Source organism: Perognathus longimembris, chromosome 11, assembly GCF_023159225.1.
Source record: "Perognathus longimembris pacificus isolate PPM17 chromosome 11, ASM2315922v1, whole genome shotgun sequence".
NCBI classification, from domain to species: Eukaryota; Metazoa; Chordata; class Mammalia; order Rodentia; family Heteromyidae; genus Perognathus; species Perognathus longimembris.
Genome location: NC_063171.1, coordinates 3985314 through 3999723, shown reverse-complemented (window position 1 = coordinate 3999723; position 14410 = coordinate 3985314). Strand labels below are relative to the sequence as shown.

At 40.4% G+C, this 14410-nt stretch overlaps 1 protein-coding gene across 2 annotated transcripts in view; it reads left to right on the top strand.

The window, feature by feature from the left end:
- Slc27a6 (solute carrier family 27 member 6) overlaps nt 1–14410 on the top strand; it is a 57771-nt gene that overhangs the window by 18458 nt on the left and 24903 nt on the right. For both annotated transcript variants that reach the window (XM_048356796.1, XM_048356797.1), the window contains exons 2-4: nt 3396–3599; nt 7343–7501; nt 8754–8878. In XM_048356796.1, the coding sequence (XP_048212753.1) occupies nt 3396–3599; nt 7343–7501; nt 8754–8878 (488 nt within the window). The remainder of the gene's footprint in view (nt 1–3395; nt 3600–7342; nt 7502–8753; nt 8879–14410) is intronic.

The following is a 14410-nucleotide window of genomic DNA, read 5'->3' as shown; positions in this document are numbered from 1 at the left end:
TAGGTTCGATTCCCCAGCACCACATATACAGAAAACGGCCAGAAGCGGCGCTGTGGCTCAAGTGGCAGAGTGCTAGCCTTGAGCGGGAAGAAGCCAGGGACAGTGCTCAGGCCCTGAGTCCAAGGCCCAGGACTGGCCAAAAAAAAAAAAAAAGAAGGCCACTGAGACTCAGATGTTCCGAAATGCAAAAGCAAGGCAAGGCTTTATTCAAGCGAGCTGCAACTTGGGCCTCGACCTACCCACCGACACAGTGGAGGTTAGGAGGGAGCCTCGAGCTGTGATTACACAGGGCTTATAAAGGCAAAAAACAAAGTTACAACAATCAGGTGTTCAAGCAAGCAAGATTAGGACACAGGTACAAATCTGATTGGCTCAGGGCTCGAGGCACTCTGGGGGCAGTCAGAGTTAAGCATTCCCAGTGGTTAGAGTTCTAGACCGACTGGGCCCTAATGGGCTTGTGGGTTTGCTCACAGGGCCTGTTTATCTCAGGTTCACGTGGTAAAGTGGGGTTCGCGTGGTAAAGTGGGGCCTGACTTCAAAGCCTGGCACTTCACTAGGAACCTTACTATGCAAACTTTTCTCACCAGGGACCTTCTGTCTCCCTTCTTTCTCATCAGTGTCCTCTCCTTAGTAGATAGCTTTTTATCCCATATTAGTGGCCAAATTAAGGAGTTTTGGTTCTGCCTCTCAGAGTAACTTAACATGGCATTGCCACACCCCGATTATTGCTCTTTTGTTATCTTGGCAGCAACTACTTTCTGAACTCTGAATTTCCACTCAGACTTTTGATCTTTTCCATCTCCAGGGTTATTCCAGCTGCGAGAACACAGTTCTCCATGATTTTCTTCTCTTCCTTCCTTTTTCTCTGGAAGACCTGGATTCTCCCTGAGCCTTTGGGTCTCCCAGCCAGAGGCTCCACCGCGCAAGTCCACCTGCGCCTTCACCTGTCATCTTGCCAGTGCTCAGAGTTGCTTCCTCTCCTTCTGGAATGCATTCTTTCTCTCCCTTGCTTTCCCATGTTTATATCTTTCATTAGAATGATATCAAGAGAAAGGTATAGCCTCACCAAACTTCACACCATAATGATTTTTAATAAGACCACCTTGTGATTCTGGAGGAATCCAGGAATTTTTCCAGTGCATCGCAAAAGAGAAGTGCATAGCGAGGTGGGGCGGGGGTGGGCTGGGAATATGGCCGAGTGGTAGAGTGCTTGCCTTGCATACACGAAGCCCTGAATTTGATTCCTTGGCACCACATATATAGAAAAAGCCAGAAGTGGTGCTGTGGCTCAAGTGGTAGAGTGCTAGCCTTGAGAAAAAAAAAATAGAAGAAGAAGAAGAAGCCAGGGACAGTGCTCAGAACCAAGACCCAGGACTGGCAAAGAGAGAAAGAGAGAGAGAGATACACAGGGGTGCTCAAATGTCATTAAGGAATAGCCAGTTATCAGATTATATTTAGAGAGTAATGTCTACTTTAGTGTCCTCAATTTGAATTCTAGGACAGTATAACAGTTTCATTGAAAAACTGTAAAAAGTCATAACTTGTGCAATGGAATCTTCAAATTTCCATCTGAATCAGCCTATGGGATCAATCAGGTGGCCGCCCCTTCAGCTGATATTGTTGTAGCAAAAGCAAACGTTGTACACATACATAATGGCGTATCACTGACATTGTTGAAGTGGTAGTGTTACGCCAAGTCGCGAAATGACCACCAAGAAGGCCACCAAGACTCAGATGTTCCGAAATGCAAAAGCAAGGCAAGACTTTATTCAGGCGAGCTGCAACTTGGGCCTTGTCCTACCCACCAACACAGTGGAGGTTAGGAGGAAGCCCCGAGCTGCGATTGCACAGGGATTATAAAGGCACAAAACAAAGTTACAGCCATCAGGTGTTCAAGTAAGACAAAAAACAAAGTTACAACAATCAGGTGTTCAAGCAAGCAAGATTAGGACATGGGTACAAATCTGATTGGCTCAGGGCTCGAGGCACAGGGTTCAAGGCATTCTGGGGGCAGTTAGAGTTAAGCATTCCCAGAGGTTAGAGTTCTTGACTGGCTGGGCCCTAATAAGCTTGTCCTGGGTTTGCTCACAGGGCCTGCTTATCTCAGGTTCGCATGGTAAAGTGGGGTTTGCATGGTAAAGTGGGGCCTGACTTCAAAGTCTGGCTCTTCAGTAGAAAATGTAGTACACATACATAGTGGAGTATCATTTAGCCACAGGTCAGGATGAAATTAGGTTGTTTTGAAGGAACATAGATGGAACTGGAAGTTGTTTTGGTAAACAAAATTATTCAGACAGATAAAGATAACTATCACATGTTCCCTCCCATATATGGAGTCTGGATCTGAATCACAGGAGTAAAGCACAGGATTATAAATGGAGGTTGTTTGAGGGGGATTCGGTGGGGTGGAAGGTGTAATATGGAGGTCAGATCTTGCCAGTGCCATCATTGGCTGTTGAGGGATGTCAGATGGACTCCATCTCAGATTAGTTAAAGAGAGCAGAAGCCGACTCCATCTTCACTAAGATCTCCTCCGCCCTATCCAGGGAAGTTTCCCTTTGCTGTGATAAGACTGTGTAAACTGCTTGACCACCTGAGTAGTGGAATGCTCAAGGTTAAACCTGTGCCCTCCCATGAGTAGGCGTATTTGCCTTCATCATGTGAGCCCCGCCAAATCCATGTGCCAAGTCTAACTAAAATGAGAGGTTGGTTCAAACAGTTGCTATGAAGCAGATTGTAATTCCATTGGCCACCTGCGTGTGACCTGGCATGCTCTGTAAGTGTTGTAACTCATTGGCCACCTGTGTGTGTGGCAGGCTTAACCATGTGGTGTTTGCCTTTATAGCTGGACCCGGAGTGTGGCTCAGGGTGCACGGTTCCAGCTTCTTTTTCACTGCTACCACTTGAGCTATGTCTCTAGTACAGCATTTTACTGACGATGGAGTCTTACAGACTTTCCTGCCAAGGCTGGCTTTGAACTTTGATACTCGAAGGTTTAGCCTCACAAGTAGCTAGTTAGCATCACAGATAGGCGTCTCGGGCACCTGGGTGATCATTGCAACTTTAAAGCTAGTCTGTGCTACATAGTCAAACCCTGTCAAAAGAAAGGAGGAAGGAAGGAAGGAAGGGAGGGAGGGAGGGAGGGAGGGTGGGAGGGAGGGAGGAAGGGAGGAAGGAAGGAAGGAAGGAAGGGAAAAGGAGGAAAGAGAAAGAAAGAAGGAAAGAAAAGAGAAGCAAGCAGAAAGGCAGAAAAGAAGGAAGGAGGGAGGGAAGGAAGGAAGGAAGGAAGGAAGGAAGGAAGGAAGGAAGGAAGGAAGGAAGGAAGGAAGGAAGGAAGGAAGGAAGGAAAAGAAATTGCTGTGATGATTACTGATTTCTTTTTCTTTGCTCCTTAGACTTGCTGGGAAGGGTAGAGGAAATCCTCCCAAGCATCCCCACGGAGGTCCGTGTCTGGGGCATGGCAGACTCCGTCCCACATGGCATGGTTTCTCTCAAACAGCAACTGCGCAGAGCCTCGGAGGGCCCTGTGCCACGCAGCCACCACCTGGCCTCAAACCTCAAGTCGACTTGTCTTTACATTTTTACCTCTGGAACAACAGGTATGTTCCAATTCCTCTTAAAGCTTAAAAGGAATGTAAAATATTTTCTACCACATTTAACAACTGAGAACACATCCTTGCAAGATGGAAGGTCTCAGGCCACAGAGAAGCAGTGCAGTCAGGGAGCTGTCCCTGATCTTTTTTGCTCAAGACTAGCATACTAACACTTTGAGCTACAACTTCATTTCCCATTTTTTGGTAGTTAATTGGAGATGAGAACCTTATGCACTTTCCTGCCTGGGTTGAACTTCAATCCTCAGATCTCAGCCTCCTGAGTAGTTACAAGCATGAACCACCAGCTCCCAGCCTGAGAATAAAAATTTTTAAATAATATTCTTTGAAAACTTTCAACAGAAGACACTTAGCCAGTTTGTCTTTACAGTTCTCTTGTCAAGAGCCCAACAGTTCAATAAAACAGTCTTCAATTCTCACAACCAAGAGAACAGGCTGGAGTAGATATAAAGCTATAGGGACTTATGCCCTTGGACAAGAATTAAAAAGCAAAAACATTTCTAACTTTACTAGTATTAAAGTTACACAGCACAAATTTGAAAAAATTGTAACAGTTTCAGACATTGTAGAGAAAAGTATCATATTCATCCTCTTTTGCTTTCTCAAAGCAACTGCCTTAAGTAGGTGTGTTAAGTTACTGCATTATGCCCCTCCCCCATTTCTAAAGAGAATGAGTAACATGCTAGATATTTAGTAGAGGCTTACTAAACATCATCTACTGACTTGCCACTACCAAAGATCAGGAAGCTTTGGGTGTGGCAGATGAGATCTGACTATGCAGTAAAATCCAATTTTAAGGAACTGGAGGAATTTATTGAGTCTTGGAGAGGTGACTCTTCAGTAGTTTAATCACATCAGGATGACTGCTGATGGGCTGGTCTTATTTTTCTGAGAAATTTACAAGCCTTCTTCATGTAGAAACTCATATCTTGCAATTCTAGGTAGTTAGTAAGTTTTAAAAAATGGCATCTCTTTTTCTTTGTTTTTGTTCTTGTAGCTTATTTCCTTTGTCTGTTACATTTGTTGATTTGTTCATTATTTCATCTTCAGTACTTCTATATTTTTAAAGACTATCTCCTAGACTGAGTCCTTAAACTTTTAATATGTCTTTTGATTAAATTTAACTTGCAACTCTGCACATTACTTTTTGGGAAGTATTTTTAATGTTCTCAGCACTTCAGTGTCTTACATCTTTCAAAATAATGATACTTTTCTGAAAACTTCTTGTCTCTATCATGTCTGTTTTCTTCAATATCCTTTTACATCATTTTGGTGTACATTGGTACATCTTTTATGATGGAGAATTTTCTAAATAACATCTTTCATGTTCATGTTTAAAAGTGAATCTAGAAACCAGAGGAATGGCTCAAGTGGCAAACCACCAGTTACAAACAAACAAAAGCTGAACAAGAGCACAAGGTCCTGAGTTCAAACATTGGTAATGGCATACCAAAAAAAAGTGAAGCTAATAAAACATAAACAAAACTGTGACTAGAAAACGTGTTTATCTAAGTGGAACTTACATACTACTTGATTTCCTTACCCAGAATGTCTTTTGAGACACTATCAATGTCTTTCAGCTTTTACCTGTGAGCTATTTGGGTTCCTCTGATAAGAAATAGGGAAATTAAATCTTTAAAGAAAAGGACAAGATTTTTGTTCCTTCTGGTGTTTTTTTATGCAACCTCTGTTTGTCCTGATGTTTCTAGAAGTTAATTTTTTTTCCAGAGGACAAACATCAGGCCTACAACTAAGAGTGCGAAAGTAATCCATGACTAAATTGTTTCTTAAATAGAACTTGCTATGAAGCTACTTATTTGTAGTGTCATATTTATCTTCTACTCTTGGTTTTGTGATGGCAGAAGCTCTTCCCTCCTGCCTTTACTTTCAATGTCACCATCATGCAGCTGGACTGCTTAGCATATTCATTCATCTCTACAGTGGAATTTTGTCACAGTCTTCTCCAGCACATTCTTTGTTTTGAGAGCCATGTCTATGCTGCTGCTAGTCGTGCCATTGCTAGCAGGACTTAATGACACAGCTTCAGGAACCTCTAGGAATGGAGTCTTAGCCTGGCCAAGGCAGCCACATATTTAGCCACTGCTAACCTGGAGAAAGATAACAAGACCCCCTCCTGCTGTGCTGTGCTGTGCCTGTCTGGAGCCAGGGGCCACCACCATCCAACTTGATTTCATCTTCCCCCTCTCCTGATGGATTCCTTCTTCTTTCCAACATTATACACAAATGCCCCCAAATCTATCCCTGCCTCACAACTGTCATTCTTCTTGACTTCACCCACTTTCTCCTAATACCCAACATAATGGACATATCCCTATCCCCTCTGTTCTGAATGTTAAGAAATCATGACAGTTTAGAAGATCCAAGGACTCTAGAAACCACCCAGAGTAGCATTTCTCAAAGTAATCTCAAAGAATGAAATAAAAATTGAAAATGAGCCTTTATGACCACGTAAATTTGAGAATTCCCATTTAATCAAATGGCATTTGGTATTTATACAAATACCAAAGTTTTTGTGCTGCTTTGCTTTGGGGATCTGTAATGAATTAATGTGCTTCAAAACTATTTTAAGTGAAATATCTAAAATGCAGTTTGATTTATTCTTTAATTTTATTCTTTTCATATCTTAAACTCATACAACTTTTGATCGTTTTCATTTGTTAGATATTTCTCCCTTTATAGAAAAAAATCTCACAAGGACTTTGTACAGTCTATATTAAATTAATGAAATGATTAATCACTTAAAGGTACCAAATGAGAAAGGAAAATGTGTCTAAAAAACTAATTAATGGTGCCTTAATGGGGCAGACAGATCTAGCATTCTTTCCTTGATAAGCCTCCAAGGAAAAAGTTATTATTTTAAAAGTTAGATTACTCAGAGCTGAGCCCCAGGGACACTGTAAGGAATTGGGTAGAATTGTATCAGGGATTGTCTTTGAAGCAAAAAAGGCATAAATATTTGCTCCTCTGTATGAACTGTGAAAAGACATTTCATTCTCAATAGCCAAGGTTGGTCATTAAATATCTTTAATGTGGTTTTGAGGAGAAAATTTGGAAAGACTATCAATGTTTGAGTGGCAATAAACTCTTTCAAGTTTTCAAAACCCAGCTATTGGGAACAAATACAGAGACTTACTTTGAAAGTATTAGTAGATCAATTTTACATAGGAGAGTAGGCAAGGCAATGCCAGCCTCACATGTGCCATCTAATTGGTTAATAGAAATGGAACACAAAGTCTGCCATGACATGTCAGAACAGGTACAGAACAAAGTAGACTTGAAGTTTCCTGATAAGAACTTCTAGAAGTCACCATCAACTGTGACTCAGAGCATATTTTCCTGCTGCAACCAAAAAGTCTGCAAATTTTGATTACAGAAGACCACAGAACATATTATGAAACCAGAGAAACCCTATAAACTTTCTTTCCTTGTATGGGATGGATAGAGCTAATTATCTGAATAAGGTATATATTGGGAAATAGGAAGAACAGCACATATGTGGCCCAAGATAATTTTTCCTCTTTACATACAACTTTCAATTTCTCCATAATCATGCCGACATACTAGGCCAAGGTCAAACAGTTTGCAGGATCTCTAGAGGAGATGTAACTTCTTTAGTACACCTCTGATTCACATTCTTATTTTTGTTGTTGTTGTTGTTGGTGGTGGTGGTGGTGTGTGTGTGTGTAACCTTTTCTTTTCTTGCCCTCCAGGTCTACCAAAAGCAGCTGTGATTACTCAGTTGCAGGCTATAAAGGGTTCATCTGGCCTGTGGGCTTTTGGTTGCACATCTAAGGACATCGTTTATATAACCCTGCCACTCTATCATAGTGCAGGGTCTCTTCTAGGAATAAGTGGGTGCGTTGAGTTGGGTAAGTTCTTATTTTATTTTTGATAAGTTTTTTTATTCATTTATAATTAGAATCTGTGTTCATCAAACTTCAGAACTACCAGTAGTTTGTGAATGTGAGTATTTGAAGAAGGGAGGCAATCCTGATATAATAAAGTGAAAAAGATTGAATCCTTGGAGTTAGTCATTTGTTCAGAGCAGGTATTGATAAGGTCATTCATTGTCTAATGATCTTTATGTTTACATGGAAATTCAGGGATGAAGCAGTCTTTCTAAGAAAAAGAAATGGAACTCACCCTTGCTTTTAATTTTTTTATTTTTAGAGAAGCAACATTTAAAATTTTTTTAAATCAATTTTCTCATGCAATGCATTTAAATGAGAGATGGTGTGATGTTTAGCAAATGTATATTCAGTATATAATGTTTGTATTAGGTGAAACATACCTTACAACATTTAGCACTTCTTTATGGTTTAAAAAAAATCCCTTTTCAGCCTTTTTGAAATGTATGTGATTGTCATCTGTGTTTATTCTACTGAGCAATAAATAGCAGAGCTTTCCTTGTCTATTCAATTGTAATTTACACCTATGGATTAACACTGCCCTCCTCATCTCTCCATCCTGCTGAATTAGAGGTACTACTTTTAACATGAATAAAATACAACAGAAATGGAAATGTACTTGCACACTGTTCATCTGTTTGATTACAGTGGTGCAGATCAGTGCTTCTAAATATTATTTTCACTATTTCATTAGCATCTATTAGTTGTACGGGGAGGGGGTTCATTATAACATTTCCAAACATAAACACAACATATCCCACCAACCTCACCCCTTTATCACTCTCTCCCTTTCCTTCCCCACTTCTTAAAAACAGTGTATCTTGGTAGGCTTCATTGTTGTTTTCATGTATGCATATTAAGTATCTTGGCCACAGTTCAGCTTCACCACCCTCTCTATTGGGCCTCTCCCCTCCTGCTAGACTCTCTAATACTTGTAAATCTTCTACTTATTTTGGGTCTTACTTTCATCCCATGTATTACAAAATGTATATTTGCTGTGAAAATATGCATTTACAGCAGAAATATTTTTTAAAGTTATTGGATCATCAAACTTAGTTTCAAGTCAGCATGGTATAAACACATGCTGATGATAAATTATAAAAGCTCAGCAAGGGAAGGAACATGTTTAGACAAGAACAACCTGGCTTAGATTTTTCTCTTAAATCTTCCCATGAGGTTTTCCCCTGGCTCCTGTTTTTGCCTTTTCTCATAGGCGCCACTTGTGTGCTGAAGAAGAAGTTCTCAGCAAGCCAGTTCTGGCCTGACTGCAGGAAGTACAATGTGACTGTGTTTCAGTATATTGGAGAACTCTGTCGCTACCTTTGCAAACAACCTAAGGTAAGAGAGAGGCTTATGCAAGAACTAAAGCCATTTAGAAAGAACAAGTCTTGAAATAGGATATATTTCTTATGTTTCATATCCTTTCAGAACATAATTTAGCTGAGATACAAAGATATCTCATATGCCAGGATAAAATAACTATAAAACAATCAGAGAAAATACAGAGTTAGGTCCCCAGGAAAGTGCTGGCAATATACTTTGTCCTATCTTAGCCGGATAGAGCAATCCACTTCAATTTGAGACTAATTAGATTTTCTATTTTGAAATCAGTTGCATGCTATGTTCACATAAATCAACTATTGCAAGTTTAAAATGTCTTTCTTAAGACAACTTATGGCACTGGTTATTTTTCTTTTATATAAGTACCTTTTAGTTCTAGTTTAAGAAGAAATTTAGTTTTGATTTATCCTTGCTTTCCCACCTAATGTGTGCATTTGTTTGATCAATTGTCACAACCCAAGAAATAGACAAACACAGCATTTCACCAGCCTGCGGTTTATCTTTGTTGGTTTGTTTTCTTTTTTGCCCTTAGCAGCTATTTTCCTTTCTCTGGTCTCATTTATCTTCTCGAATGCTTTTTGTTCCCCACTTTCTGGTTTTATAAACCTTGAAGTTGCAAAGAAGTTGCTCAAATCAATGTCAGCCTCTTCAAAAATGGCAGTCCAGACTGTGGTCCCACGTGATACTGTGCACCAGTGTTGGCCTTCCAGAGGCTTCATCCCAGTCTGGGGCAGCCCTCCCTCCCTGTCCTCTTCCCGGGCCCTTCCACTAGACCCTTCCTCTTCCCCTTTGCTGCCTCATACCTGCTAGGGGCTTGAGGATTGACTACCACATCTTGTCTTTTGTTAAAATGTAGGCAGGTAATTCTTCTACTGCTTATCCACACCACAACTGAGCCTAGGTTGGAAGCATTTAAATAAAGCTTCACTGAAAATTTTTGATAGCACAGAAGGAAAACTGGAGAATCTCATTTGCAGAGTGCTTTTATTCATCTTCCCTTGGCAGCATTAAGGTCTGAACTCAGGGCCTAAAGCTTGCTGGGCAGGCACTCTACCATTGAGCTATTGTCTCCTTTGCTTTAGTTATTTTTCAAATAAAGTCTTGCTTTTTTTTTCCCTGTGCCAGACCTAGAGGTTGAACTTGGAGCCTAGCCCTGCCCCTGAGCTTTTCTGCTCTGCCACTTGAACCAGTAGTCCCCTACTGGCTCTTTGGTGGTTAGAGATAAGATTCTCAGCCTTCCCTGCTCAGGGTGGCTGTGAACTTCAGTCCTCAGATCTCAGCCTCCTGTGTATCTAGGATTACAGGTATGAGGCACTGGTACTGGCAAGGACTTGCTTTTGCTGAGGAGCTGGCCATGGATGGTGACTAGTTTTTCCTACTCATGCTTCTGATATAGCTGGTATGGCAGGCTCACACACCCAAACTGGGCTGGGTTCATTATGATGTGGTTTCCTGAACCTTTTGATACCGTTGGTCTGGAGCCAGTGTACTCCTAATCTGTACTTCCCAAGTATTTGAGATTACAGGAGTAAGCCGCCACAACCAGGCTGCTTTTATACACTTTGAGATTGAGGTCTACCACAAGGAAACTTCCTACTTCCTCATTTCCTCCTTTTGGTAGAAGCCGTGCCTACTCATTTTTTGTCAGGGGTGTTACAAATGACTATCATTTCCAGCACCTTCATGATGCTTTTCAGAAAGGCTTTCTGTGTTGAACATTTCCTCTCAAGGAGACTTGGAGATTCTTAACTGAAGAATATCGTAGAACAAACAATTCAAATAATACAACCTCATATATTTTTCTGTTCTAGATTCCAGTGTGTTCTTTGGTAATGAATTATATGGACTAAGTTAATTTACAAAGTTAGTGTCCTCTTCTAAGATTAAAGACACTTTTAATGAGGTTCCATAATAGCACAAGACACCGTAGGTGCTACCTGACCGTCTCATATAGCCCTTAACCTTTAACAGTATCACAAGCTCTTGCTTGATTATTTATTCAGGTATTTTTGCCAACTTAATAATAATATGGTCAATCTCCATGCAGTATGACCAATAGAGGGTCTCAGAAGTGAAAGGAAACAATCAGTTGGTAATAGATATTTTTACAATGCATTTGAAGTTTGTTCCTCAAAGTAGTTGGAGCAGTTTAGAATTCTGCTTACCATATGGGAATATGGACATTGGCAGTTATTTTTCAGTATGGGGTGCTTTAATCAATAGTGGCCTTTTGCCTGTGATCCAAGGAAAGCAGGAAGCCCATGAAGTCTCCTGAAAAGTCTTTATGAAACAGAGAATAGGGGACAAGCAAGACAATATCCCAGCTCACCCTTCCAAATATTGGGAATGAGACCCAATTTGCTTGGGCTTCTCAATTGTATTTTATTTGAACAGAGAAAGCCTAAGCTTGTTCGCCTTTGTTTGTTGGCAACACTGGGGATTCCATTTAGGGCCTTTCCCTTGCAAAGTAGATACTTTACCCCTTGAGCCATGTTGACAGCCCTTGTGCTAATTTCTTTTCCTAAGTCTGTTTTACAAGTAGACTTTCATGCTTTGCCCAGACTGTGATCCCCTATTTCTACTTTTTTAGTAGTTGAAGATAGGTTTTCTTTTTTCTTAAATTGAGGAAACCATTATTTAATTTTACTTATAACTTCACAGACTATCAACATTCATTAACAGTCTCTGTTTACATTATTGGCAAAACAGTATGGTTTTCTGGCTGTATTAATCTTTAAAATCCTTCTTTTGAGTCTTCTTTTATCTCATTGGGAGATAGTATTTTCTTATATCTGTTTGGACTTTCACTTCACAAAATAAAGCTATTAATAGTTTATCATATAGGCTATTATTACTTACACTGCTTCCCTTTGAAAATTTTTATGAAATGCAACATGTTTTGTATCTCTTTGAGTTTATCTCACACCAATTTTGGGGAGATATTATAGCTACAGATAACTTATTACTAAAATACCACCATGCAATTTCTTGATTGGACCTAGTTATATTTTCTCACAATTGATGTGGCCTTTATTACAGACAAGCGAAAAGAGAAGAGGTGGGACTCTGGACCTCACAGCCTCTGTGGGAGTCCTGCTGCAGATCCTATTTTATGTACTGGTTTCTTCCCAGTGGGCTCAGATCTGACAGATTCTATCTAGGGACTGGATAACATGTGTCACCCAGTCATGTATTTGTTCCTTCAGTGTGGTAGGTTTGGGGGTATGGGACACATAAGACAAATCAGGACATGCTTCTCATGGAACTTACACTCTATGAAAGAAGATGTAGGCATGGGGAGAGAAAAGAGACTGGCAAGCAGTAGCTCTGGATGGTGATGAGTACTGGAAAACAAAACGGTACAGGGGGATAAGTGATGGGCCACTGGCAATCAACTGGAAGTCAGGGGATTCTTTTTTTTTTTTTTTTTTGGCCAGTCCTGGGGCTTGGACTCAGGGCCTGAGCGCTGTCCCTGGCTTCTTTTTGCTCAAGGCTAGCATTCTGCTACTTGAGCCACAGCGCCCCTTCTGGCCATTTTCTGTATATGTGGTGCTGGGGAATCGAACCCAGGGCCTCATGTATATGAGGCAGGCACTCTTGCCACTAGGCCATACCCCCAGCCCATGGAAGTCAGGGGATTCTTGACTGAAATAATGACCTGTGAGTTGGGAATCTTCTGTGATGCTGAAGTGTGAGCATATGAAGGAGGAGCAATGGAAGTCATGGCCAGAGTGTTGGAATTCCTAGGAGGACCATGGGCAACTAGGGGGTTTGGACAAATCAATGCTCTGTAGCATTGTATGGAGGGAGTTGGGTCTCTGGTGCTCCCAGCTCATCGGGGGAAATCTTTGTCATGGTCACCTGCATGTTTGAAAACGTTCCAATGGGCTGTGGCACTGGCTGCCCTTTTTTCTGCAATCAGTCGATGAGACAATTAACCAGAAGTTACCTAACTAGTGTTCCTACTAAGAGCTTTTCATTATGTAGGCTTTATTGATAATGTAGGACAGAGCTCAGCCCCAGGTTAATAAATATTGTTGGCTCTTTTGGGTTATAGTGAGTGTCTCACTACTACTTAATTCTGCCTGAGTGTCTCCAAAACTGCCATAGACTGTTTTCAAATAAATAGACATGGCTACTTTTGTTTGTTTATAAACAAGGGCAAAGCAGCTGTCCAGGCTGTAGTGCCAGTGGGGCTGTGGTGAGCTTAGCTCCCTATCTCAAAGCGGCTCCTCTGCAAATGAGGAGAGCTCATTTGATCAAAGCAGCTCTTTCTAAAATAGAGGATGCTTTTCTACCACTTAATGCAACCAGCGCAGTTCTGACCTCTTTCCTGCCTTCCCCTCCTCCTCCGGGCATGTTGGATATTGTTTACCTGGCATGGAATTAGCCTTGGATTTTCTACTAATATTTTTCTGTATAAAACCACAGCACTTCAAAGAAAGTAAGAACCTGTAATCCTGGCTAATCAGGAGGCTGAGCTCTGAGGATTGTGGTTCAAAGCCAGTCCAGGCAGAAAAGTCCATGAGACATTTGTCTCCATCTATCAAAAAAAAAAGGGGGGGGGCCTGGGATGTAGCTCAGTGGCAAAGTGCTTGCCTAGCAAGTGCAACGTCCTGGGTTCAATCCCCAGTACCAAAAAAGAAATGACAAAAAAATACAGTTAAAAAAAAAGTTGGAAGTGTAGCTCCAGTGGTAGAGCACTAGCCTTAAGACAAAAGGCACAAGGACAGTGCCCACTTCCTGACTTCAAGCCCAGAACCAGTGTAAAAAAAGAAGAAAAAGAAAAGAAAAAAACCCTTAAGATTTATTTTGTCTGAAGAGAGAGCAATATTTTACACCACAACTCTTGGATGCTTTTCAGATCAGGGATGAGTTTTAGCAAGTATCAGTATGTGTGAAATGTGTTGTCACAAACCACTGTAAAGATAGTTTCTGAACAAATTCTATAAAATTGCATTTGTTTATGCTATTGTTATATAAGATGATTAGCTAAGGCAATCATCCTAACGACTCAATTGAAATAGAAAAGTTGAATTATTAAGTCTAGGATCAAGACTTTTTCCACAGATGTCAAATGTGCTTCTCTAACTCTCTAGATAGCTTTAATCTCTTGTCCTTTAAAAGAAAACCCACATTATTCTTGAGGAGTATGAACAAAGATGAACTGACTCATTATTTATTGTGTGTGTGAAGAGAAAGTGAGTATGTCTTGGTGCTGAAAGACACTTACACCATGGAAAAATTGTATAATACAGAAAAAGGTAAAAAAATGAAAAAATTTACACCCCCACTATACTAATATTATCACTATTTTAAATATCTGGATATACAGATTGCAAATTACAATCATAACTAATGCAAATATATTTTAGTAGTATATTCTCAACATTGTTCTCAATTATTGATAGTTATTCTTCAAACACAATTTTCTATGATTATATGATTCTCATGCAACCATACTACAATTTATTTTCTCATTCTCCATTTTTGGATTGTCACAGTTTCAATTATCCACCATTGCCAGGC